The sequence below is a fragment of the Pithys albifrons genome, chromosome 4 (assembly GCF_047495875.1).
Source record: "Pithys albifrons albifrons isolate INPA30051 chromosome 4, PitAlb_v1, whole genome shotgun sequence".
In the NCBI taxonomy this organism is placed as follows: Eukaryota; Metazoa; Chordata; class Aves; order Passeriformes; family Thamnophilidae; genus Pithys; species Pithys albifrons.
The window spans coordinates 39626787-39652665 of NC_092461.1; the positions used below are offsets into that span (position 1 = coordinate 39626787).

Sequence of the window (25879 nt, forward strand, 5' to 3'; positions counted from 1 at the left end):
ATCTGCAAACAGCATCTTCTGCTTAGCAGCCAGTGTGTTTTCACCTTCTGAAGAACATTTTTAAGGTTCATAGTCTACCCAGAGACTGTGTGATCTTGGAGATAAGCAGAAAGCAATACGTGACAGACAACAGAATAGGAACTGTATCTAAAAAGGCGTTTTGGTGTACTTCAGAATGTGCAAAGATGAGTACAGAGAGATTTGAGTTAGTACCATAAAGAGGAGGCTACTCATTAGAGTAGAGTAGCCTCTATAGGCTACATACAGAAATGCATTTCCCTCTTCAGGTGTATGTTTTTAATTTGAAAATCATGTCTGCCTTGACACTGTAAGGTGCCAAGCGCTGCTCTGTTTGCAGGGATCTGTGCTGGCTTTTAAGGACATTAATGGACTTCTTCCTGCTGGACTGTGAGATAGCTTGGACGCTGAGGTGTTTGGCAGGATTGGAGACAAAATGTCTGGTAGCTCTGTGGTTCAGACTATAGCAGCTTTCATCTTCAAAGTGCTCTCTATGTGACTTAGCTCCAAGGAATGGCTCCCATTTTGCAGAAAGGCAAACTATGGCTGCAGATTTAGTGACTTCTACTCCCTTCCCCTAGGACAAGAAGGAATTGGGTGCATCTAGAGCACGGAGTTAATGAGGGAATGTTTTTTAAGCTCCCAGTAGTTTCTGTCCTCACATACATACCACTTCATTTTTACTGATTGACATATATTTTTGGTCGCCCCCTACAATAACCCAGTATGTGCAGGCAGAAGAGATGACATTGCAAAAAAACGCAACAAAACTCTGAACAGAAGTGTCTTGAGCTCCCATCTTGTAGGTGAAACTACAAGACATCTCAGATTTTAGTGGAGAAGTCTGACTGGAGCATGTAACCATAAGGTGGTCAACCATGAAGAATTTGTCTCTCTTATGGGCTTGAGTCTGAGCTCTGTATTTTTCACTCTTCTGGTCAACAGCCATAAGTGGTGTGTAGTTGATTTTAGTTCTAGAATGGTAGCTGGAGTGCAGACATCCTTGAACAAATCACTCTTGCAGGAATGAACTTTTGTTGGTGTGTGCAGTGCTACTGATGAGTGTGTAACTGGATACGTGGTACAGAAAGGTTCAATTTGTTCCCGTTTTTGTTTTCCACTGCCACTATGCTTCTCCCCGGAGCATGAGATACTTTTTTTTTTTGCCACAAAAGTCACATATGCGCTTTATAGTCTCTAAAGCCCTTTGTGTAGTGGTTTGAGATTTTTTGTTAATAAAACTGGATTTGCGATGAGATGTCTCCTCACAAAATCATCTATGAGCAAACCTCATGGATGCTTATTGCCCATGATCAAACCAAGTGTCTAATTGGGAGCTCGAAAAGGATTATCTGTCTTCCCATGAGTGAAATGGAGAGAAAGTAGCCTGCAACAGGCATAGCTGCACTTTAAAGAACTTTGCCTCCTGACAGACAGTAAACATGAAAAACTTGCATACCTGGCTGCTGTGTTTTTTTCCAGTGAGATACTTTCATGGTTGACTGAAACACATGTCAGTACTTTGAGTCCTGGAGATTGTTATGACTGCTTATGTGATAGAGATTGTGTTGAGTGAATACTCAGAAATTATGCTTCCTTGGGAGGAAGTGATGAGACCCCAGTGGTGTTGATGGCATTACCAACACAGGGCTGTTGGCTTGAGGCTGTCCTGTGTAGATATTAACTTGAATGACTACCTCCTGATATTTTAATTATCTTCATTTTGATCCAACTGAGATATTGTGGGTTTAGAAGATAGCTGTTGAGAATGTACAGTGGCCGCTTAATGACTGAGTGGATGAAAGGCAGTATTGATGAGTCTCTGAGGAGAAATCTGCTATTCAGGCTTGCTAACTTGTCCAGACCTGCAGGGAAGAATGTGGAACTAAATGCTTCCTCTGGAAGACTACTTAATGTCCAACTTTTTTAATGTGGCACGGGATAAAAGGTCTCCAGAAGCTGTGGCTAGTTGTTTCCCACTGCCCCCCTCTGTCTTGTGAATAACTTCCTATGTTTAGAGAGGGAGAGACTGTATGTTTATGCATGATGTATTTTCTCACAGTATGAGTATAACTTTGTTTGCTAATTACCCAATCTTGGATTTAAACCATGAAGTGGCTGCTTTGGAGCTGCATTTCTTCATATTACAAACCATGAAACTGAACTGTGGACAGTACAGATTTGACGTGGTCCCCATTGACATAGATTTGACGTGGTCCTTGTTGTGACATAGAAGGAGGCTCATAGTTGGGTGATAAGCCAGGATGAGTGTTCACAGGTGTCTGCTGAGTTACAAATTGAATTCACAACCATGGGGCAACTGGTATCCTCCACTGGGGATGTTTAAATACGGGCTGGCACAATGCAGGTGTTATTGTAATACAAATTAAAGACTCCAGAGCTCTGACAACAGAATGGTACCAGCTTTCGGTTCCCTCCCCCTTTAAAATGATTAGTGAGATCTAATAACTACCTGTGTTCTTGCAAAGCAGTGCTGCAATTCAGTGCTCAGGGATCTGGACATTCTTCTCAGGTGGTTAGGGAATGTAGAAAGAACTGATACTTATGTATTGTTGTTGTTTTGGGTTTTTTTCCGCAGTGGGGTGAGTACTCTTTTCTGGACTTTCCTGACTGGATTTTAAGTCTTGATATTTTCAAGACACCATGCTATTATCTGCATTTTTTCATGTCCTAATGTACTGTTTAGACTGAAAACTAAACAGTTTTGAAAATACTAAACAAGTGGTTCTGTGACACAGAGAAGAAATATCCAGTTGACAGGTTTTTTTAAAAGCCTATGAGATGTCTTCAGTAGTGTTTTGTTGCATAATTTTCAATGTTGTGATAGTGTATCACCTTGGAAAGTAAAGCTTGGCATGCCTATCTATACTGTGCACACTGAGGGAAATGCATTTCTAATCCTGCCATTCCCTAAACAGATGGCAGAAATAATGGAAGTAGATGTGTGAATACGAGGCTTTGATTTTAATTACCCCTGCTTTCTTTCCTGAGGGGTAGTTACCAGTTGAATGACATCTTATTCTGATCTTTGGCATGTTTTTACTTTCACCTGCATTTCACCACAGTCTCTCAACCCCTGAGTCTCTCTACTTGTCGTGTCTGCTCCTCTGTTCAGTAACGTGTGCATTCAGCTCTTGCTGTGAAATCATGTGAAGTTCATGTCTTGTCTTTTGCTGTTGATGACTTTTCATTCCTGGCCCATCAAGGGTTTAGCATGAGTTGAGAGTCCCTTTGCTGCTGGAACTAAGCTCAGACTTCCCCTCTGCACTGCAGTCAGTACGTTTAGCATAGAAAGACAGATGGGACTTAGCAATCAGATGGTCCCTTTCCTTGCCTTGTGGGAGTATTTCTGTAAGACGTCTATATAAATGTGTTACTCTTCCTGAAAGTGTTCGAGTGAGAGGAAACTCCTGACCTTTCAGAGTTGGCTCTTACCTGGTCTTACAGTTGAATGGATTGTTCAATCTGAAACTTCTCTGCTGCAAGTAAAACTGATTGTTTCTTGTCCTGAAGCACTGGAAAAAAGATGATGGACATCAGGCAACAAGATGCTCTTGAAATCAGTACTGGAACTTTGCTGATTTAGTTCTGGTTTTGAATGTAAGAAATAGGTAGTTGATGGGGTAGATTAAGACTGGACACAAGAAATTTTTTTAAGGTGATGAGGATGAGACAGTGGAACAGGTTGCCTAGAGAAGTTGTGGATTCTCCATCATGGGAAGTGTTCATATGCAGTTTCGATGGAGCTTAGAACAACCTGATGTAGTGAAAGACATCCCTGCCCATGACAGGGCAGTTGGTCTAGATGATCTTTAAATGCCCCTTCTAACTCAAGCCATTCTGTGATGCTCTGTATTTGAAATAAGGTGGGTGAAACCAAAGCAGTAATGGAATAGGTGTTGTATACACCTCTGTGTCTTCATAAAGAGTGAAGTCTGTCTTGCCAGCAAAATTTCTGTTTCAGTCTGTTGAAAGATTTGAGACCACTCTGGCGACGTGCAGTTTAGAAATATTCATGAGACAGGCTTTTGATACGTTTCAACCTAGGAAGAGACAAAGCCAAGAAGCAGAATTTTTTAGATGGAGAAGACCAATTACGAACTTCAGGCAAGATGATGTTAATTCTGTGCTCACCTGTGTGTTGCAAGAGCTTTTGTGACTTGTTAAAGGTCTAGGCAGTCCTATTCATGAGTCATGGACTTGGCTAAATGGGTGGATTGCACAGAGGAACGTATTAGTGTTTGGTAGCACTTTGTAACTCTTGCAGTTATGGCTGGCCAAGTGCCCTTTCCCCCAGTTGACTACTGGTTCTTCTAGAAAAGAGGAAAAACTTCCAGTGCCAGATGTTACCTGAGAAGGGAAACTTCTAATTCTCAACCATTGTATTGTCCAATGTGTTGAGACATCTGTGGCCAGAACCCTTCCCATTAATCAGATTATCATTGTTTTCCTGTCACAATCCCATCCACTTTTTTTCCTGGTTTTGCCTATAGAAGGACTGTTGAAAAGTGATAGTCTGTGTGCAAACCATACTTGTCTATCCGGGCCATTCTTTGTGTGTAACATCTGTGACTTTGTGTGGTGTCTAGAACAATGAAGTCTCTTTGCTACTTGGAGGTAGTATAGTGAATGCCACAGAAATGAGACATTCATAATAATCCGTGTGATTCTGTTATCTGGTAAAACTATAAAAAGAAATCTTTTGTTTTCAGCATAATTTTCTTTAGAGGGGTAGGAGGAAGCAGAAGCCAAGTTATGGTTTTTGTTCCAAAAATAGATGTATGGCATTTGGATGTGTTACTAGGGTGTGAAGCTCTGCAGAAGTGCTGTGTGTTTGGGACTCAGCTTTTTAGTTTGTCATAGCTGAACGACTACACTGAGGTAGAGAAATCCTAACTCCTGTAGCCTGTGTAGTGGGGTTTTTTCCATTTTATTGAAGTGTGCAGATAGTCCTTGTTAGTACTTTTCTGAAAAGCATACAGTGCTTGCTTTGATAACCTGTGAGATAAACCAAGTTCCTTTTTCTCCTGCCTCTCTAGCTGAAACAGCCAAAATTAGATTCTGAATTTGCTTTACTACAGAGCAACTCTCTGTCTCTTTCCCCCAGCCCCAAAAGTTTAGGTGGGTTGTTGCTGTGAACAAGATGCCAGACTGTTCCTGCTGTCTTTGTACTTGATGTCCCTGCAAGAGCTGATAATAGCTCTAAAAAGCCTTTCTGATAAAGGAAAGCACTTAAAAGAACTCTGTCAAGGGTTTTTTGAAGCTATGATGTGTCTTATCTGTGGGAATTGGGGTGCATGGAAATAAGTTAGTAAAGTAAGTGTCTTTTCACTTAATGGAAAGAGAAGAATCATAACTTGGTGGAAGGAGTGACAGAACATTTTAAAAGTGTCAAAGGCTGCTGATACTCAAGTTGTAATCTTAAATAAATGTAACAATCTGGGTTCCTATTTTTGCCATTAGATGTATTCAATAATTTCAGTAAATATGGTCCTTTGTTGCAAGTCTGCCCTTCCTTTATTAAGAAATCATTGAGTTTGTCATCTTCTCACTCTTACTGCAGAATTGCTGGTCTGAAAGGGAGGGAAAAACTATCTCCCATAAATCTCTTGTAGAGTTGTGTTTGTATAGGGTGGTTGTGCTGGTTCACAAAAAAACCCCAAACTTCTACCCAAGGTTTAAGTTCTTCTTTCAAAGCTGCATCTTGGTCATCATTGTTCTTTCGTGGTGTGGTGGGCTGACCTTGGCTAGCTGCTGTTTATCTCTTCCTCCTCAGTGAGATGGGGGAGGAAAATAATATGAAAAAGCTCATGGATTGAGACAAAGACAAGGAAGCCACTTAGTGGATCCTGTCACGAGGAAACCAGACTCAACTGGGGAAGGTGACATTTATTGCCAATTAAAATAGATTTGAGTGGTGAGGAAGACATGAAAATTAACACGTCTGCCTGTGTCCATGGGCCTGGATGTTGGATGGGATTTCACTGAATGGCAATGGTCCCCCTCTTCCCTCTGTGGCAGTGCAGGAGCTCTGGGTTTGGAGGACGCCGTCGGGCTGGTGCTGTCAGGTCTGGGTGTTGGTGTCTGGCACTTGTGGGTGGTTTGCCAGCTCAGCCTGGTGCCTTTCAGACACTTGCTGTCCCCGAGGGGAAGTTGTTTCATGTCCCTAATTGTGGACTGGCTACCTGAGCGACACAGGCACGAGGCACCAGTTTGTTTCTCAGCCCTGAGGCGGAAAGGTGGTTCCCTACCTGTGTTCAGCACAGATTAGCTGGAGCTGGGCCCTGGGATCAGGTGACTAATCACCTATAAACCTACTAATTAAGCAATGGCGTAGGATAATGGCATGTTGGGGCTTACTGGTGACTTGCCTCGCTGGGCGGGTGGGTTGCTGAGTCCTGCTGGGCAGCTCCAGGGGCCCTGATGCTGTGGAGTACCATAGGGGAATGGGAAACACCCATTAGGTAAAGGACACGCCAAATTTCTTCATTCGATGATGAAGAAATGATCAGGCACCAAGTTATTCTTGGGGAAATAGTCCTCGGATTAATCCATTAACAATTTCCAAGATTATTGAAACAAACCTTCACTGTAATCCATCTGTGGTTTAACCCATGAGGAGCTAAACAGGGATTTGTGACCCAAAATCCTGCTGTGGCTCTTCCCAAACAGGGCTGGAGCTGGGAGAGGCCTCCTGCTTTCAAAGGTAATGCCAAGCCTTAGTCACCCTGACATTTAAAGAGTGGAAAATTGATTTATCAGCCAGCTGAAATCAGAAATTGCAGAGGGAGCAGAGGAAGCTCCAGGAGAGATAGCGTTTAAAAATACTATGTTATTATTCTTCAGAAGTGGCTTTATGTCGCAAAAGCACTTCTTGTACGAAGACATCAAATTTCACCTGCTGTTTCTTTGTGTTTAAATTGAGGAAGTAATACACCTTGAATCAAGGATGAGGTTTTATGGCTCTTTTAGTGCGTGTTTTCCACCACCATTAACTTTTCTCTTGAGGCCTCTGTGACAAAAGCAAAAACTATTTCTGGAAATGCAGAGGTGAGACACGGAGCGGCAGTGGGGCTGCCATGCTCCAGGTGAGATACGGAGCGGCAGTGGGGCTGCCATGCTCCAGGTGAGACACGGAGCGGCAGTGGGGCTGCCATGCTCCAGGTGAGACACGGAGCGGCAGTGGGGCTGCCATGCTCCAGGTGAGACACGGAGCGGCAGTGGGGCTGCCGTACTCCAAGTGGGACACAGAGGGACACCAGGGCTGCCGTGCTCTCCAGGGTGAGACACGGAGGGACACCAGGGCTGCCGTGCTCCAAGTGGGACACAGAGGGACACCAGGGCTGCCGTGCTCTCCAGGGTGAGACACGGAGGGACACCAGGGCTGCCGTGCTCCAAGTGGGACACAGAGGGACACCAGGGCTGCCGTGCTCTCCAGGGTGAGACACGGAGGGACACCAGGGCTGCCATGCTCCAGGTGGGATACGGAGAGACACCAGGGCTGCCGTGCTCCAGGTGAGACACGGAGCGGCAGTGGGGCTGCCGTGCTCCAGGTGAGACACGGAGCGGCAGTGGGGCTGCCGTACTCCAAGTGGGACACAGAGGGACACCAGGGCTGCCGTGCTCTCCAGGGTGAGACACGGAGGGACACCAGGGCTGCTGTACTCCAGGTGGGACACAGAGGGACACCAGGGCTGCCATGCTCTCCAGGGTGAGACACAGAGAGACACCAGGGCTGCCATGCTCCAGGTGAGACACGGGGGGACACCAGGGCTGCCGTGCTCTAGGTGAGACACGGAGGGACACCAGGGCTGCCGTGCTCCAGGTGAGACACGGAGAGACACCAGGGCTGCCGTGCTCCAGGTGAGACACAGAGGGACACCAGGGCTGCCGTGCTCCAGGTGAGACACAGAGGGACACCAGGGCTATCATGCTCCAGGTGAGACATGGAATGGCAGTGGGGCTGCCATGCTCCATGTGAGACATGGAGGGACACCAGGGCTGCCGTTCTCCCGGTGACATGTGAAGAGATCTTGTTGGAGTTGCTGCCCAGGGCACTGGAGCTGTGCAGATTTACAGCACAAGTTTGATGCCTGTCATCTCCTTGGTTTGTCCCCACAAGCATCACTTGCTTCCTAGGTGCTGAAGGTGGATAAACTCCCAGTTACCTGGTCCTGTGAAGTGATGAGTGATATGCATTTCTGCTGTAGGTAGGAGTAAAGAGGGGGTTTGGGATTCAGCAGGGGTGTTGTGATGGAAGAGTTCTTTGGAAGAGCTCAAACAGATCACAGTTTATGTGTGTGCCTTTAGTTGTGTGTTCCTGAGGAAGAGATGACCTTGTGGATGTGGCTTCAGCAGGGAATTGTGAAAGTAAGTTCTTCTGGAACCCACATGCTTCTTGATTTTCAGCTGACTTTATTAGAGAGAATTTGGAGTTGCAAAAAAAAGGTCAAGATACGGCCAGTTGAGGAGATAATGTAGGAATTCATCACTGGTATAAGACTGCTGAAAGGTTTTCTTTTAAATTTGGAAACCAAACAAATAAAGAACCCCAGCAAAATCTACCTCCCAAGGTATTAATTCAGTGACTTTAAAAAAAACCCCAAACAACAAAACACAAACCCCTCAATTTTTCTACTCTTTGAAATGAGATCAGGTGCCCTTGCCCCAGTATAGGAGAGCCCAGGTGAAGAAACTGCATTGATTTCAAATGAACAAATATAGCAAACTATTTAGTAAAATGAGCTGTTACAGCTTATTTTAGCAAGCTTGGCTTGAAGAGTACAACAGTTTTAAAGACAAGGAGTAAATACTGGAAATGCTTTGTGACTTTTCCAATTTCGCTTGCTTTGTGGCTGGGCTGACCACAAAAAAAAAGTGTATTTTATTGCTGATGTGTGTTTTGCTGGGAGTGCCTTAAGCTTCCCTGGGAAGCAGCTAAATGCAGGGCTGGTGTCAGTCTCCTGCATGCCATCGGGTGTGTTTAGCTGGATAATGCAGTGCTGAGATGGAAACATAATCAGGCTGCTTTGGTATCCTCGGCTTGCGTTTTGCTGGAGAATCCAGTGAAGCCTTGGGCCCTGCTGTTAATTGTCAGGGCTTTCAGGGCTCCTGGCACGGACATCCATAATGCACACACAGCGTGCAGGCAACCGGGTTCAGAGTAGGGGATTGCAGTAAGACTAATAGGTTTAATGAAAAAGCATTTTTTGCCTCTTTCAAGTAACTGGTGGGTTTCTTTCATTTTTAAAATGTCTGACAGTTTTTGCTTATCACAAGGCACTTTATATTCTAGGTCTTGCCACCCAGATAAATGCTGTTTTCCCTTTCCTCTTCATTTCCCACTGTGTGTAGGTGGAACAAGGTTTTATAAACATTTGAGTGCTTTTTTTGTTGTTTTTTCCTTGTGGGTTTTTTGGTTTTTGTTTTGGGTTTTTTTCTTTTAACAAAACCCCAAGCCTTGCTGAAAAGATGTAGAGTACCAGTAGGCTTCCCAGTGAGTGTCTGGGACCTTCCTTGCCAGGGTGTACTGAGGAGCTGGAATTTGTCTGCCAGCTGTTGGGGAAGGGTCTGTCTTTGCCCAGGCACAAAGCATGGCCTCTCACTGCAGTGTGGGCAGTGGATTTTGGTTTACTTACAGGAAGCAGACCAGTTTATGGGGGTGAATTAAGTTTGCTACAAGCAACTGCAGTTGCTTGCAAGCTCTTCCAGTCAGAGCTGGGGTAATGTCAGCCTTGAGGACCTGCCTTATCTGGATTTTATTGTGTTATTGCTCTGGTAACAGCAAATCTTACACCTTTATTAAGGGAGGCAGGGATATTTTATTTTACTCTCTAGACTCCAATCAAAGGGAAATTTTTAGGTTTCTTTCTACCCCAGTTTTTTTTTTTAGCAGAAAATTGGTACTTGCTCTACAGATAGCAACCTTTTTTTCATCTAAAAAATCATCTTTTATTTCTTTTTTAACTTTGTAAAATAAAGATCATAACTTGAAAGAACATGTGGTGTCCATATTCTAAATAAAACCCCTGGGCTTTTAACTTGATTTTAAAAAATGGGGAAAATTCTACAGAAAACTTGAGGTCAGGAGGAATTAAACCTTCTTAAACACTTTGCATACACTCAGGGACATACTGCTTTATCAGCTTCAATTCAGAAATTGTCTCCAAAGTCATTCAGGAATATTTTGGAAGCAGGTCTTGCAGTGACAAGGCAGCTGTTGGGAAAGTTTGTTGTCTTGTGCTGTCATTGTGCCTTTTCTGTGTCTGATTGGTGAGTTACTTTGAGGCAGGGTTTGAGGTGGTCTCTTGGTCGAGTCACCTTTATTGGACAGGCTTTGAAAATTACTTTAATTTTTTAAAAAAAGTTGGGAACTTGATAAAAACACAGATAATCAGTTGGTAGAGAAGAATGTCTGGTATCCTGCATTTGATTTTTGGAGCTTTGGTGTACATGCCGTTGCAATATCCTATCCCCTCCCTTCTAATGCATTTGGTTTTGCTGTATTGTAAGGCATTTCTTTTTGCTGCTTCAGTTGAAACCCCTCTTCTTGCCCAGTGTTTCTGTTTGGAAAATCTCTAAAGCCTCATCAGATGACCTGCAGTTTCATCTGTATTCAGAACCCGTTGATGTCCCATCTGCTTGCAACTGGTGTCTAAGGTTGCGTGAGAGGACTTGCTGGGAAGATTTATTTTGGTGTTAGTGGATTAAGATTTGGTACAGTCTTAATTATTGCTTCATATCTAGTTTCATTTGATCTGTAATATCAAAACCAGAATGCTCAAATTAAGTATTCATGATTGTGTTTTGTTTTTCTTGCAGGGAAGTTACCCAGTGTGGGAAGATTTTATAAATAAAGCTGGGAAACTGCAGTCTCAGCTTCGGTAAGTTTTGTGTTATAGTAAAAAACCCCTACAGTTCTTTGGATGTGCAAACATTAAGATTAAATGCAGCTTCTGTCAGGACAATTTGCTAAGCAGGTCCTAGTAAAATTGTGCATATTTCATAGTCAACACCCATACGTGTAATTTTTCATGTACTACTACTGGTGTTTTAATGTATTCATGAAAATTCATAATCTACCACCAGCTGTACATAATAAATATAAAATGAGATAAATTTCATGGATTGTGATGGAAAATTGGAAAGATAGTTTATTATTGTTTAGTGAGCACACATTTCAAGTTAGCCCTATGTTGCCCTTTTTATTAGTGTAGAATACTGAGGGGTACTAAAAAATCTTGGGCAATCTTAACAGCACTTTCTTCTGCCTTAAAAATGAAGGGAATTCCTTTGCTGGATCATGTATTGATGATTATTAAAACTTAAGTTATTGGGATATACTTTGAAAATAGCACTGCGGATTACTTAATAAGTGCCATTAGAAGCACATTCAGAAAAACTCTGCTACCTCCAGAATTCATTCACTTGTAAAGTTTGGTTTTGCTATTATGAATACAAGTTCCATTTCTGCACAAGTCTCCCTGAATCACAGTCCCTGCTGTGCTCTCCACAACCTCAGAGTGTTTTCCAGCAGCAGCAACAGGTTATTGGCAGTCTGGTTTGTGGTTCTGTGTTTTTTTATGAGTGATTCCTGAAGAAGCTGGAGTTTAGCCTCATTTGTCCTAAATGCCTGGAATATGCTATTCTGCCACTGCCACACTTGCGTGTGGTTTTTCCTTTTCCAGCAAGCACATCACATAGAGTATGGAAGATGCAGAGAAGGAAGAGAAATGGAGAACTTCCCTAGTCTTCTGTACTCTTCAAGCACAGGCCTTCTGGGATGGCACGAGGGATAGTTTTGTACATTCCCCAGTCCTGTGCTGCTGCATTCAGTCAATTCGGTGCTACAGGAACCTGCAGACAGGCAGCTTGAAAGCCTGTATTCGAGGATTTACTGTTTGTTTCTAGCAAACTTGAGCCTTTTGCCTCTGTTTCATTTCTGTGTGCTCTGATAAAGGGCAGCAGATGTCATCTGAGCTGGAGCCAGGTCTTCCTGGATCTTGTTACTGGAGAAATGGAACTTTGTTATTAGCAATATAATTAATAATTAACAACATGGGACATGAATAACAGCATGACCCACAAGTCTGGAAGATGAAGAATGCAAACACTGTTAAGGAAAATCCCAGAAAACGTTATCTAGTTCCAGGGTTCAGTATTGGTAGCTGTTGGGGGTTTTCTTGCCCTCCCTTTAATCTCCTGGGCATGTGGAGAGTCCTTATGCATTTGGTTGGTCCTGTCATGCTTGGGGTGTATTTTTCTCTGTGTGCGTGTTCAAATTTTTTGTGTTGTCAGTGGGCCATTTACTACACTGCCAGTTATGTCCTCTGTGTCTTGAGCATATTTGGAGCGAGACTTGCATAAAATCTGACCTAATTAAGCAGTCCTGTGGTCTTCCTGGCTAAGGATCAGCTTCCCTGCAGGTCTGCTGGGTTTTTCGAGGCTAGCAAGGAGTTCTTGAAACAAAAGTGAACTTGGTAATCCCCATTTTTGATTTGGGAAATGACCTTTTCAGCTTGGGAAAGGCTGACTGATACCACGAGGAGAGAAAATCAGAGTTACTCTTAGAAAAGATGTGCAGGAACAGAACCGGGAGGTAACTGTGCAGAGGGCACAGTTGTGCTTTACCTGTAGAGCCCTGGCCTAGTTTCACTGTAATTGGGTTGACCAGACTATAAACCTTCAGAAATCTGGACTGACCCAAGGTGTTCAAGGCTCTGGGGCCTGCTTATCTAGAACAGATGTGTTTGGAAAATTGTAACTCACGTTGGCTCTCCACTTGAACAGGTGTGTGGTCTGTGTGTGCTTTCCAATTGTGGAGGAAAGTTGGGCTAGCAGGGTTGTCACTGCGTTGTGAAGTCTCTGAGATCTGATGTACATCTCAGAAGAGTCTGTTGAGAGGGGCACTGGATCAGAGAGGGGTTTTGTTTGTATTGTTTATTTTTTGGGGTTGTTGGGTTTTGTTTTTTGTTCGGGATTGTTTTCCCTCTTTGAAGGGGAGATTCTTTTCCCTACTTTTCCATTTGCCCCCAAACTCCAGACTAGTCTGAATTCCAAGAACGTGCTGTTTTCTGTTTCAGCGGATGCTTATGCTCCCTAGATGAAAAACTCAGGAAATTGTTTGGCCAGGATCCTAGATAAAAGGGAGTTCCTGCATGTTTATTCTTAAAATATACATGTTCTCTGGAAATAGCAGTGACTGTAATTTGTACACTAATGGGTGCAGTATAATGTGTGTTAGATTTGTTTTTCATGTTTGACTGCTTAATATTAGTTCATCAGAGGAAATCAGCTAGAAGGAGGGTAGCAGTGCTCTTTTGAAACAGCACCTGTCCTGTGCAATTCTCAGCATGGAATTAGCATGGCTGCCTCCAAGTCCATAGTGCTAACACAAAGCGAGGAAGGGATTAAGAAATGAAGGAGGGAAAAGGCTAAAATCACATATAAAGGAGGATACTTTTTGTGGCCTCTGCAAGTTCACAGTGTTATTCTTTATAAGCCTAAATGGTTTTGGCAGTAATTTAATAGGCATCAATGAGACACTGCTAATGTTTTGTTATCTGTATGCATTTCAGGACTACAGTAGTAGCAGCTGCTGCCTTTTTGGATGCCTTTCAGAAAGTGGCTGACATGGCTACTAATACACGTGGTAAGCAGATGTGTCAATATTGAGTTTAACAGAATGCTGTGTGGTTTATACCATTTGTCGTAATAAAAAAAAGTCTTAACTTGTTACATTGACAAGCAGATCTGTGAGACATCTGTTAGATGGACTTGCACTTCGCAAACAGGCACGTGAAAAAGGAAATTGTCTTTTCTTCACAGAAAAAAAAAGCTGGAAACCTGTAATTTAAATGTGTCATCAATCATGTGAACACTTCTTAATTACCATTTGAATTATACGTTGATGAATAATATTTTAGAAAGCAAGATTTACTGAAATCTGTATTCACTGATGCTTCTGTACCTTGTGTAAATGTAAAAGGCTTGCTATTCAGCTGGTATAAATAAGTATAGGGTTGCTGGAGACAGAGCAGATACCAGCTGATCCTATGGCCTTTGGGGTCTGCCAGTAATGGTGAGAGTGGCCTCTGCTTACATCTTTGAGGAAAGTTTTGGCTTGTCCTTCCCCTTCAGGTCTGACATTACAAGTCAAAATTAATTTTCCCAGGCTGTGGGCTTCTCTGGGTAACAGTCAAAACTTGGTGAGTATGAAGAGCCAAAGCAGTGCAGCTGTCATTCTTTCCAGACTGCTGAATTGGAAGGACACAAAAGGCTGGTTCTCTCTGATGCTGGATGCCCAGTGACCAGGGCATCATGTGCAGATGTCCCTGCAGTAGTAGGGCATTCCCCAGAGTCACTGTGTCCCTGGGCTGTTGCTGAAGACTAAATCCAAAGTGCATATAGCACTACTGAGTGAGTGGCTTTTGGTCACCTTTAGCCTTAGAGGTTTTGTAACTTTTTTTTTAAGTCCTAATGTGCCCTTGGTATTTGAATTGGAGAGGAAGAAAGTAATACTGCTGATGTGAAGAGTGTGCATTTGCATTAGCAGAGTTCAAGCTCAGACAGACTTATGTTTCCCTTTGCTTCTGGCTAACAGGAGTAGTAGCAGCTGCTGAAGCATCAAGCCATAGAACAAGAGGGAAGAATATTTTTTTCCTGTCTAAAGCTAATATTTACATTCTGATAAGAAGTTCCTCATTATATGCATACCTTCTGTAAATTATGGGTAATCTACTCACATAAAATAATAAACATGACAAAAAGTGGAATAAACTAAGGAAGAGACCCAAGGCAGAACTTAACTTGGATTTCCAACATGTCTTTCCTTCAAGCGTATTCTGTTCTATTTCTTCCTGCTTCCCCAAAGGGAAACAAAGTAAACTACCAACATCCTTGGGGCTTGTCTTCTAGCTGTGCTGGCAGGCTTACAGAACTTGCATTGAGATACCAGAATGACTGAAACTTTCCCATTCTCAGACAAAAATGGCTTGTGCGGGTTTTTGAAGGGTATTTTACACTTTCTGTTGTGTTATTTGGACCCCATCCAACAAGTGTTATGTCTTGTCTCTTATCTCTTTGAACATATCCTTTACAAAAGGAGCTCTGTGAATCCAGATATGCCAAATTTGTATAGCTCCTCTGTTCTGTCTTCTGCCTTCTCTGACTGAAAGGATAAAAGAGAATTTTGTTTTTATTTTTAGAAAGTGATGTTCTGGGCAGTGAATCAAAACTCCAAGCTGATGGTTCTGATCTGCCTTCCAACCCAAGTTCCATTTGTGTCCATTTAAGTGTATCTCTGAGGTTGCATGTTGGTCCTTTTAACAAATACAGATCCTTTTACCTTGCTGTGGACAGAGATGAACACCTGGCCTTGTTAATGGTGATGGCAGAGCTTCCTCTGACATAGAATCATAGATTCAGTTGGGTTGTAAGAGACCTCTAAGATATCAAGTCCAACCCTTAATCCAACCCCACTTTGATTACTAGATCATGGTACTGAGTGCCACATCCAGTCTCACCTTAAAAACCTCCAGGGTCGGAGAATCCACCCCCTCCCTGGGCAGGCCATTCCAATGCCGGTCCACTAGAACTCTCTGTAAAAAACTTCTTCCTGATATCCAACCTAAACCTCCCCTGGCAGAGCTTAAGCCCATGCCCTCTGGTCCTACTGTTGGTTGCCTGAGAGACGAGACCAACCCCCACCTGGCTACAACCTTCTTTCAGGTAGTTTTAGAGAGTGATAAGGTCTTGCCTGAGCCTCCTTCTCCAGGCTAAACAACCCCAGGTCCCTCAGCCTCTCCCCACAGCACTTGTGCTCCAGTCCCTTCTCCAGCCTCGTTGCTCTTCTCTGGACCCACTCCAGCACCTCAATATCTTCCCTGAACCGAGGGGCCCAGAACTGAACACAATACTCAAGGTGTGGCCTCACCAGTGCTGAGTACAGGGGAAGGATCACTGCCCTCATCCTGCTGGCCACACTAGGGCACAATTACATCAAAATGTATTTTGCTGTCAGTATAAAGATTTATATTGAGAAAATGAAACAGAACAAACTTAGTGTTTTTCTTCTGTGATGTAGGGATTTTAATGGTCTCTAACTTTTCCCTTTGAGGAGTTACCTACCTGGAACAATTCTTGATTAGATTTTGCCTTATACTTACCCAGTTTATAAAGCCATGTATGTGATTGTCTGTTCACCTGGCTATGCTTCACACTGTTTAGAGAGTTAACAGATAAACCAAAGTTTACAGCTAACAGATTAACCCATGTCAGCAAAGTTCATGTTCAGTTTCTGGGGACATATGAGACATGTGTTAGCACTTCCCATGGCAAAGACAGGGAGGTTGGTGTATTTTAAATATTAGGCTGGTTTATCATTGCAGATGCCAAATGCTTCTCCTGGGAACTAATTATATATGGTAACACTGAAGCAGGTGCCTCTTCCAGAGGGATAGTGTTAGTTGCTTGTAGGATGAAATGGAACTTTGACTGAAGTGTCATGAAGCTGGGTGCTGCCTTTAATTTGTAATTCCTGATAGCATTACAGAAAATGGCCTGTTATTTTAAGACCCACTCATCTAGCTGATGAGAGCATTTTGCCAGTCAGAAGAAGAGCTCTCTGGCTACTCTTTAATCTGTTTGCATCAGCATTAGCTTTGAAAGAAGAAAAAGTATTTACATGGATGTAAATCTCCACACACACGCAAGGGGAGATGATTTCCTTTGCAGTCACCATGTGTTCAAGAACAAGAGCTTATTTCCATCAATGCCAGTCCTGGTTCCAGCTGATCTCTTTACCTTGTGTGCCATTCCTGCAGTTCCCATGCATGGTCTTTTCCCTTTTGGTGCATTGTGTGTTAACTTCCTTCTAAACCTGCAAAGGTGATGAAGTTGATCTTAACATTCCTATTTGGAGCTCAAATAGAAGGCATAGTTGGTGCTCTGCCTGTGGTAAAACCAGGGTTTGATGAGTGAGATAACCTGTACTTTGCTGTATTTTCTTCACATTGTAGCTTTTGAAGTCAGAAAAGCCCTGAATGTGCAGTACCCAGTGTTTTGTGGTGACTCAATACACAAATTAATTTCCCAAACAGCTCATTTCAGTTTTTGCTTCCTTCTTTGCTGTCTCTCCATTTGAGTGTATATCAACCCAAAGTTTAGTCTTTCCTTTTTCCTCAGTTCAATTTCCTCAGTTCAATGATTTTTGATTTTTGCCTGACAACTAAAAACACAGGGGAAGTAGTTCCAATGTGTGGATCACCAAAATGTTTTATTTCTGTGAGTCTGGTCATCTGAAAAACATCATTTGAATGGAGGATTTTGTCAAGTTGTGTTGCTAATTTTATTATAATAATGCTGTATAGCAGTGTGTGCTGTTTTTGCTGGAACCAGAGGTTTTTGAAAACAGAATTTCTTCAGATGTTTTGACTTTTGAGCTCTGGCAAGGTAGAAAATCTATGTTGCAATTTGTGATATTCAAGCTGTATCTGTTTAGCATACAGCCTGACAGAACTCTAGTCTGCAGTGGAATCTGTGTTATTTCTCACTGTGATTATTAAGGAGAATACCCACAAAATATTAAATTAAATGAGTACTTCAGGATACCTTTAAATCCTCAGAATACCATAAATAATATAACAATAGCCCTTAAATACCTTAAAAGTGAGGTTTCCTTTTGGGGAGATGAGTGCTCATGAGTTTTTATTCGGATTTTTCTTATATGTTTTATGTCTTTCAATACTTGAAATTTTGAATGTTTTATCTGCATTAATTCTAACTGAAGCATGGAAGACACTTAAGTCTAATTTCATTGAAGAGCTCTTTACCTGATATTTTGTGCATTAAAAATTTAGGCTCTTAGGAAAGCAAGAACTGTGAATCCTGAATACAAACATGTATCACATATAAACATACTGTATGTTGGATTTGAACAGTATGTAAAAGGACGTGTGTCAACTGCTTTGCTTTTTGCATGCTGGTATTCTTCTGCCTCTGCTGCATTTGAATGACCTTTGTAGATAAGTGCTGGAATTCAGGAACTTGAAAAAGTAGGCGTGAAATTTAACTATCCTCCTTGTGCTATGAAGGAGGTTAATGTGAAGACATGCACCCTTCTGTATCCCCTTAATACACCATCAGCAGCTTCTGTGGAAAAAAAACCCTGGCCCAGTCTGGCCTACCTACATCTGCACAGGTGTAAATTAAAATTTATGGAAAGGTGATCTAAAAGCTTTGATTTACCCAGGCTTAAAATTGATCTTCAAAGTGAGATTGTTAATGAGGCAGCTGATACCCAGTCTTGTGGTTTTTTGTTTTTCCTTCATATTGAAGGGTTTTGCATATACATAGGTGTGTTTGATATTAGCAGATTAGTTAAATCACTTCAAGATATGTTTCAGTTTATCACAAGACTTTCCCTGGCCAGTTGGATTCCATGGATTTTAATGCTCTTTGAAGTTGCTTCTTGGCAAGTCAGCTTGGCAAGTGCTACTAAAGGTATGTTTTCCCTGCCTTTGGTAATTCTGACATCTGTCATGCTGGTTGGAGCTATTTACGTTTTCCAGCTCTTCCATTTTGTACATGTCTGAGACAACTTCAAGGATTTTAAGGCTACTGACAAGAGTTGTAGGAAATTCCAGTTGAGAGACCCTGTCTGTTGGTCAGAGAGGTCTGAGGCCGGGGAGGGAAGCTCTGTGGATAGTCAGCCAGCTACCGAGGCACACTCAGTAGATGCAGAATCAAAGCACCGCTCAAGTCTGCCTGACATGCAGCAGTGACAGGGGACCAAAAGCAGCATAGTCGTTTTAATGCTATCCTTTAGAGTGGCAGGATATATCAGTCTGGAAGAAGTGCTCCATTAAAGTGCCTGTACTTTTCAGGCTCCATTAAACTTCATCAGCATGCAAAAATGTAAATATGGTTTAATGCTTTTACTTACAAAATTAAAATTGATTAATATCTGTGAGTGTGTGCTTCAGGTTGCTCTTGTACTGCACTACTCAGTGAGTGCTCTTAATGTTTAATAAAGCTGCTTAAAATAGTACCTTTGCTGCAGATCTGTGTTCCTGAGCAGACTCTGCTTCCATGTTGCTCCAGTTATTGTGCGAGTCCACCTTCAGGTAGTCCTTACTCTGGGTGTTGCCTTGTTATTTTAGCCAGGATCTATTTGGTATCTATTTAAATGGTTTTCCAAGGTGTCAAGCTGCACTAAGTGTTGCAGGGCTGGAATTAGCATCTGTTATCTCCCAAATAAATGTGTTTAGGCCTGTGAACCAGGATCTCACTCACTGCAAATATGGCACAGTGTGACCCAAGGAATGAATCCTTAGTGTCACAGCAAAATCTTGTCACTGAAAGGTGGCTTTTAAAAATATTTATTTTAATAAAAAAACCAACCAAACAAACCAGAAATGGAGCCTGGGAAGAGAAAGGACACCACAATCTATGGCAGTAGACCTAAAAGCTGTGCAACATTTTTTGAAATAAATTCCTTTGCTCCTCGCTGTGGACTGGGGAGTTGTGATGATCCGTGCCTAATTTCAAAGTGAGAACAAAGCTGAATGCAAAAGGAAAGGGATTCTCATTTTCCAAGTCCTTTGTCTTTCTGACTCCTCTTTAATTTCAGATGCTCATACTCAAATAACAAAACCTTTGTTTGAGCTTCTTGTCAGTTAAGATAAGACTTGGTAATAAGTGCTTATTCTCCTGTGGAGTCTTTGAAGTAAAATAATATAGTCCAGGCTTTTTCTTTTTGGATTTTCATATATGAAATAATCGGGAAGAAAATTAGTTTAATGAACCATTCAGTCTTCCATTATACTTTCATGAAGATGATGCAAACACAGGACCAATTCAGAATTGTTGGCAGATAATTTTGAAGCTGGATGTGTATTACACATCTGTTGCATTTTGAGAAGTGGGACTTGGATATGCTGCTTTACAAGTGCTAAAACTACAAAACATATATATAAGGGCAGTGCTGCATTATTTGCTGTTTTCATGTCCCTCTGTTTCTCTATACAAGTAGCAAACATCAGTCCATGTCTTTCAACAAGCGTGTCACCCTGAGAACTCTGCTGCTGATGTGAGCCTGTTTGGCTGGAGCAGTCAGAATGGGATGAAGATCTTATATGCCCAAACACAAGAGAAGTGTTTGGTGATTAATGAGTATTTTATATTTATGGATTGAAAGGGCTACTTTGCAGGTGAAACATTGTCATTGTGTTTTCTTTGGGCGAGTGCAGGCATTGCAACATAAATATTATTTATGCATTATTTTTTCCTTGAAGTCAAGATGAAATCTAGCTCAGGGTCATTGACAACATTTGTGCAGCTTTGTCACTACCTAAGGAGAAATATTCAGGGTGATAGCAAAAATAATTGCTGTAATAACTGACATGGTCAGCTGTACCTTGGTACGGTGCACAGACTGACACTGGAGTGCAGTTTGTCTTCATTGCCCTACAGCCCATTATTTTTTTGAGCTTAGGGTACTTTGCTAAGCAACTGAAGTGTTACTGGGAAGGGGATAAAGCTGCCAGGTGATTGTGTATGCTAAACCAAAACACAAAACTTGAATGCAAGACCAACTTCTTTGAAGGAGAAAAAGAAAAGGATGAAGGGGGAAGAAGTGAATACACTTCTTTAATACTTTGTCCAAGGAGTGGGAAGGTGTGTCAGGATAGGAATAGCTTACTGTCATCTGAATCGAAAATCTTTGGGAGTGTAGGAGGGGGCAGAACTCAGAGTTAATTTCTTATGCACTTAGTCATAGTTCTTCCTCTCTCCTTACTTATACAGCTGTGTTGCTTTTAGGAGGATAGAATATTACATCCTGGTTTTTCTGCAGGCTTGGAATGCATGGATTGATTGTTGTTTCCAGCTACATGATGACTTTATATCTCTGTGGGCATCTTCACATGGAGCACCTGCACTTCAGTAACTAAATACTGGTTTTGTAGCTGCAAAGAGTTGTCTTAGTCTTGGCAACAGAACCAAACTTTCGATGTGTTAAACATCCAGTTTGGGAAGTAATGAGGATAAATCATAAGTGGCTCTGAGGATTTCCTTTGGATAATATATTAGGTTAGAATCAAAGATGTGAAAGTATCCTTTTGATGATGGGATGTGGATTTGAAAGTGGAGGCTGAGGTTTTGGTTGGCAGTTGGTTTTCCCAGTGTAGCACATGTTCCTGTGGTGGGAGATCCCCTTTCAGGCTAATTCAGTCAGCTTTTTGATGTGATAAATTGCAAGTTGACACCTAGCAACAATCCTATAGTAACCACAACAAGAAGAGTTGTTGCAGATTTTATTTATTTATTTTTAATCTGTCACCATTTGAATGGCAAAGGTAGCTGAAGATCTGTCTTCATTGGGGTTTATTTATTATCTTTTCTTATTTGCCTGAAGACAGAGAGGGAGGCTCTGTGTGGTGTGGGAGGTGAATTAAAATACCAGTTCAGACTAAGCAGAGTTTCTGTGGAGTAGGGTAGTGCTTCTTACATAGTGGACCTCCATAACAAACTGTGGAGGCTGCAGAGCAGTTGCGGAGCTTCTGCAGCCTTATCCTTCAGCCTCACAGCTGTCTGAAAATGCAGGTTCATGGTGTGTCCTTTTGTTGGCCTTCTCAGTGGAGGCTTCCAAGAAGACATACATGTTGGTGAAGTATCAGGTTGGTGCTGTCAGCTGCCTTCATGGAAACTCACCAGACATCTAGGGAGGTGTGTGTGGACCTGACTGGGGTCCAGCAGTTACCCAAACCTCACTGTACCCAGTCCACAGATCCCACTTCTGAAATTCCTTTGTGTCAGCAAGGCAATTTCTGCAAAGACTGTGATATAAAATGTGTGCTTTGACTTTGGATGTCTTCTCCAACCCAAGTCGATTCCTACCCTAGCTGGACAGAAACTGTGTTTGTTTCTAATGACATAAGAGCTGTACAAAAAGTGAAATTACAAGCTCCAGTGGACTAATAGAGAATGGAGTGTCCAGAACAAGGAGCTCTGTCTAATCATTAACAAAAGTAATTTTCAGAAGCAGCAGTGACAATTGCATTGCCTAACAGGTTTCTTTGCTCTCCATAGTGCAGCCTTGCCTCCCAGAAGTATGCTCTTCCACACCTCTTTGGAGGTGTTAGGACCATAAACTGTATATGTTCACTCCGTGTGTGTCCATGCAAACTAGCGTTCTACTGCCAGGTGATTTATTTGGTGATATGATTCATCTCATGTTTGCATACCTGCTGCTTCCCAGGAAGCTGTGCACGTTCATGGTAATAATGAGGTCTTCCTTAAAAATAGACCAGCTTTCTTCATTTCTTGTCCTTATGTTTGCTCGATGATTTGTCGGGTGTTGCCAGCACAAATGTTTGTCCCTGTTGCTGTGCAAGCTGTTCATCCCTTCCCTCCTCCCTTCATGTTAGTTTTCTTCAGTGAAGCAGGTCCCTGCTCTTTTCTTCCCTTGTTGATGTAGCCAGACTTGCACTGTTCAGGCTTACAGGCTCAGTTAGAGAGGTGAGGAAGAGTCCCCTCTGATTCTTGAATTTCAGTAGAAAATTAGTATCTGCCTGGAACAAGAAGTACGTTGTGTTGTGCCTTCCTCTTCCACTCCCACGCATGACGGAGTCCAACCTGTAGGACCACTTCTGAAAAGTTAAAATAATATAATTACCTCACTGTTTTACTTCAGGGCTCAGAGTCTTCCCTCTTGTCTTTGTGCTTTCTACAGCAGCTTTTTTACTGATTGATCTGTGACCTGCCCTCTGTAATTTTTTGGGTTGGGTTTTCTGGACAGGGTGGAGAAGGAAAGAAAGATGGGCTGTCTCCGAAAGAGCCCAGGTTGTGACCTGACAGTACTTCCTGTAAAATGTTTTTGACTCTGGGTACTTACATACACACTTAAACTTTCTATTACTTTTGTTGTTGCTTTTTTTGTTGTTTTCACCTGGGCTTCTTGCATGTAAAAATGAGTATGTTTTCTAATCCAGTGAAGCCAGTGAAAAATGCTACCACCTTTCCAGCAGCCATCCCAACTCAGTCTTTGTGGGAACCACTTCCAGACTGAGGGCAGTGACAATTATGTGAGTGGACACGTTCGTCTGCAGTGTAGTGGTGCCATGGGGTTGGAGAGGTCTGGGTATGTACAATCAGCCCCTGCAATCTTATGACATTCTCCTCTCCTGCAGCATTTATTACTATGTAAAATTGAAATCTGCATGATTTCCTGCTGTGAGAGCCTGTGCCAAGGGACTGGTTTCTATAGTAACTAAAATCAAGGAGCTGGCTGGGACTTCACTTCAGAGCTGTATTTGAGCGTATTTTGCAGTTCAGTACAACCCTGTGTGAGTATGTGATGGATGGCAAACAAGAAGTGAAGGGTTGTGGCTGCCATTACTACAGTAGTAGTGCTGTGCACCCTGGCATGTACACTGAGGGCTAAAAATAGGCAGTTTGCAAAATGGAGTTGTAGGTGAGGTGGGGAGATGTCTTTTTTCCTCTTCCCCACCCCTCCTCCCTCAGTAGAGCTGCTAAATGAAAACGCTGAAGAATACACCCATGAGTATTTGTTCTGGAGTCACTTCAGCCGACCCTGAAGTGAGGCATAATCTTGGAAACAGGGTCCATTTTCTCTCAAGAGTGCCAGCCGTTGCTGTTGCCACTATTCTCTTTTGAAGCAGAGCTGGTGTTTGTTCTGCTGAACATGATAAATAGCACTGCTAATGCAGTTTCATCTGCAGGATCAGCTTTTGCCTTTAACACCTGCTATATCTGTTTGTTTTTGCAGGGTTAAGCAGGGCGGGTGAAGTTATATGTCCCATGCACCTGTAGACATGGACACGTGTGTGCACACACCTGGGGAAGGAAGGAGTGCAGTTTGCTCAATCAGCTCAAGGGGAGCTGTGACTTGGGCACCCCAAGAGCAGCTCATTTTATTTGGGATGCTGGAGAGGGCTGAGGAAGGAGATTCTAGAGAGAAAGAAATGGATGGTGGACAAAGAGGAGCTGTGTGAGTTGTATTGGGAGTATTTAGGGGACATCTGGGGTACACACTCATGAAGAAATGAGGCATTTTTTAAAACAAAATCTCTTCAGACAGGTTGTCTTTTATTTACCGTTTACGTATGCATGTCCATGGTAAAAGTATTACAGTGATTTAAAAAAACCCAATAAATTACTGGATTAAGCCATTTGCGTCAAGAGAGTAATGATGCATTTGAATAAATTTGGCACTGAGATATGACCAGATTAGGAGTTTGAGAAGCAGGATTGGAGACTATCATTCAAGAATATAATGACTCATGTTGCTAAGAAATCACCTTCCTTTTTGTACTTGTACAGAAGTAAAAAAAATCTCCCTTTCTTGCAAGGAGGTAAAGTAGAGTGCTGAAATGAGGTCTTAGAATAAAAATTCCTTACATTTAACACAATATAGTGATGCAAGTTTGGAACATTGAGTTATAAATAAATTCAATCCAAAGTACATTTAGTAAATACTTAAAGTGCATATTGTGATGGATTATCCCTATTTTTAATGCTAGTTCATTTTCTGCTAGTTGGCAAAATCACTGGAGTCCAATAGAGCAGATTTCTGTTGGGTGCTTTTGTGAATGTGTATCCATTTTAAATCTAGGTTATCTTGCATGGAGAATAGCAGCTCTGTGTGAATGTTAGTCCGTTTGGTTCAAAGGTAAAGAGTTCATATGTAGCTCTTCTGGAGCTACTACAGAGGCAGGATCCTTGGTAATGAGTATAGTTAAGGGAATGTTTGAGCCATTAAGCTGAAATTTAGCTTGCTGCTGGGGAAGTAAGTGCTGTCACTGAGTATGTACCATGATGCAAAGTTCTCCCCAGACTGTTCAGTTCAAATGCATCATGTGCATTCAGGATGGATAATTGATTTATGCAGTGTAATTAAGCTTAAAGCTCCGATAGGAGTATTTTAAAACAAATGTATTTTTTAGAATAAAGCTTTCTTGTTACGGTTTTACGTTAGGATTAATGGGTTCCCTCATGGGAAGAAGGCAAATGCCTTTAGAATACAACCACCCATCTGCCCATTGTGAATATTCCTAAGGTGTTTTTGAGCCAAAGTGTCAAGAAAGTCTATCCTGTGCTCTGTAAGGAGGTTGGTTAATGAAGGCTAAAGCATGATCAAGTTAAAAAATTCGTCTGTTCAGTGCCCTTTCCAAAGTTCTGTGTCTCTGATGTACTGTTTCAACTGCTACCTAACCCGCTGAAATTGGTCAGAATTTCAGCCTCTCTAAAGTTTGGTTTTTGAGGTCATGATCGTCATTGAGAAAGCAGTGTGTGTTTTTGCATTGATACTTAACTGTTCTTTACTTCAAGTGAGTCTTGGTTTGGTTTCTGAGTTATTTTCACATGTGATTTTTTTGGTTTTGGTCAAAAAAAGGAAGCTGAACTCTAAATTTGTGCCCTCTACATCTACCCAGAGGCTTAAGGATATATGAATAACTTTCATCTCTTGCTTTCTTTAAGAGAAAAGGTCTCTTAGATGAAACACATTCAGCATGTTAAAAGCTTCTTGTAACCAATGGGAGTAAACATTAAACATTAATGATGCAGCTTTAAGTTGCATGGAAACAAACTGGGGCAAGTCAGTTCATTTTACCTTTGATTCACTGCTTCCAGCCATGAGGAAAGGTTGAAGGGACACAGGGCAAATAGGAGTCTCCTCCTTTAGCTTTTTCTTGTAATGACATATTTTGCCTCTAACAATAGTTTTAGTGTGTAGATGAACAGACTTTATAATTTATAGAATTTGTAATTTTTTTCTCTTTTTTAAAGCAAGCAATGTGATACAAAAATTTACATAATT

General features: G+C 42.0%; 1 protein-coding gene across 16 annotated transcripts in view; it reads left to right on the forward strand.

Moving 5' to 3' along the window:
* MTSS1 (MTSS I-BAR domain containing 1) overlaps positions 1-25879 on the forward strand; it is a 128557-nt gene that overhangs the window by 7231 nt on the left and 95447 nt on the right. For all 16 annotated transcript variants that reach the window (XM_071553859.1, XM_071553852.1, XM_071553854.1 and 13 more), the window contains exons 2-3: positions 10861-10922; positions 13617-13690. In XM_071553859.1, coding sequence (XP_071409960.1) covers positions 10861-10922; positions 13617-13690 — 136 coding nt within the window. The remainder of the gene's footprint in view (positions 1-10860; positions 10923-13616; positions 13691-25879) is intronic.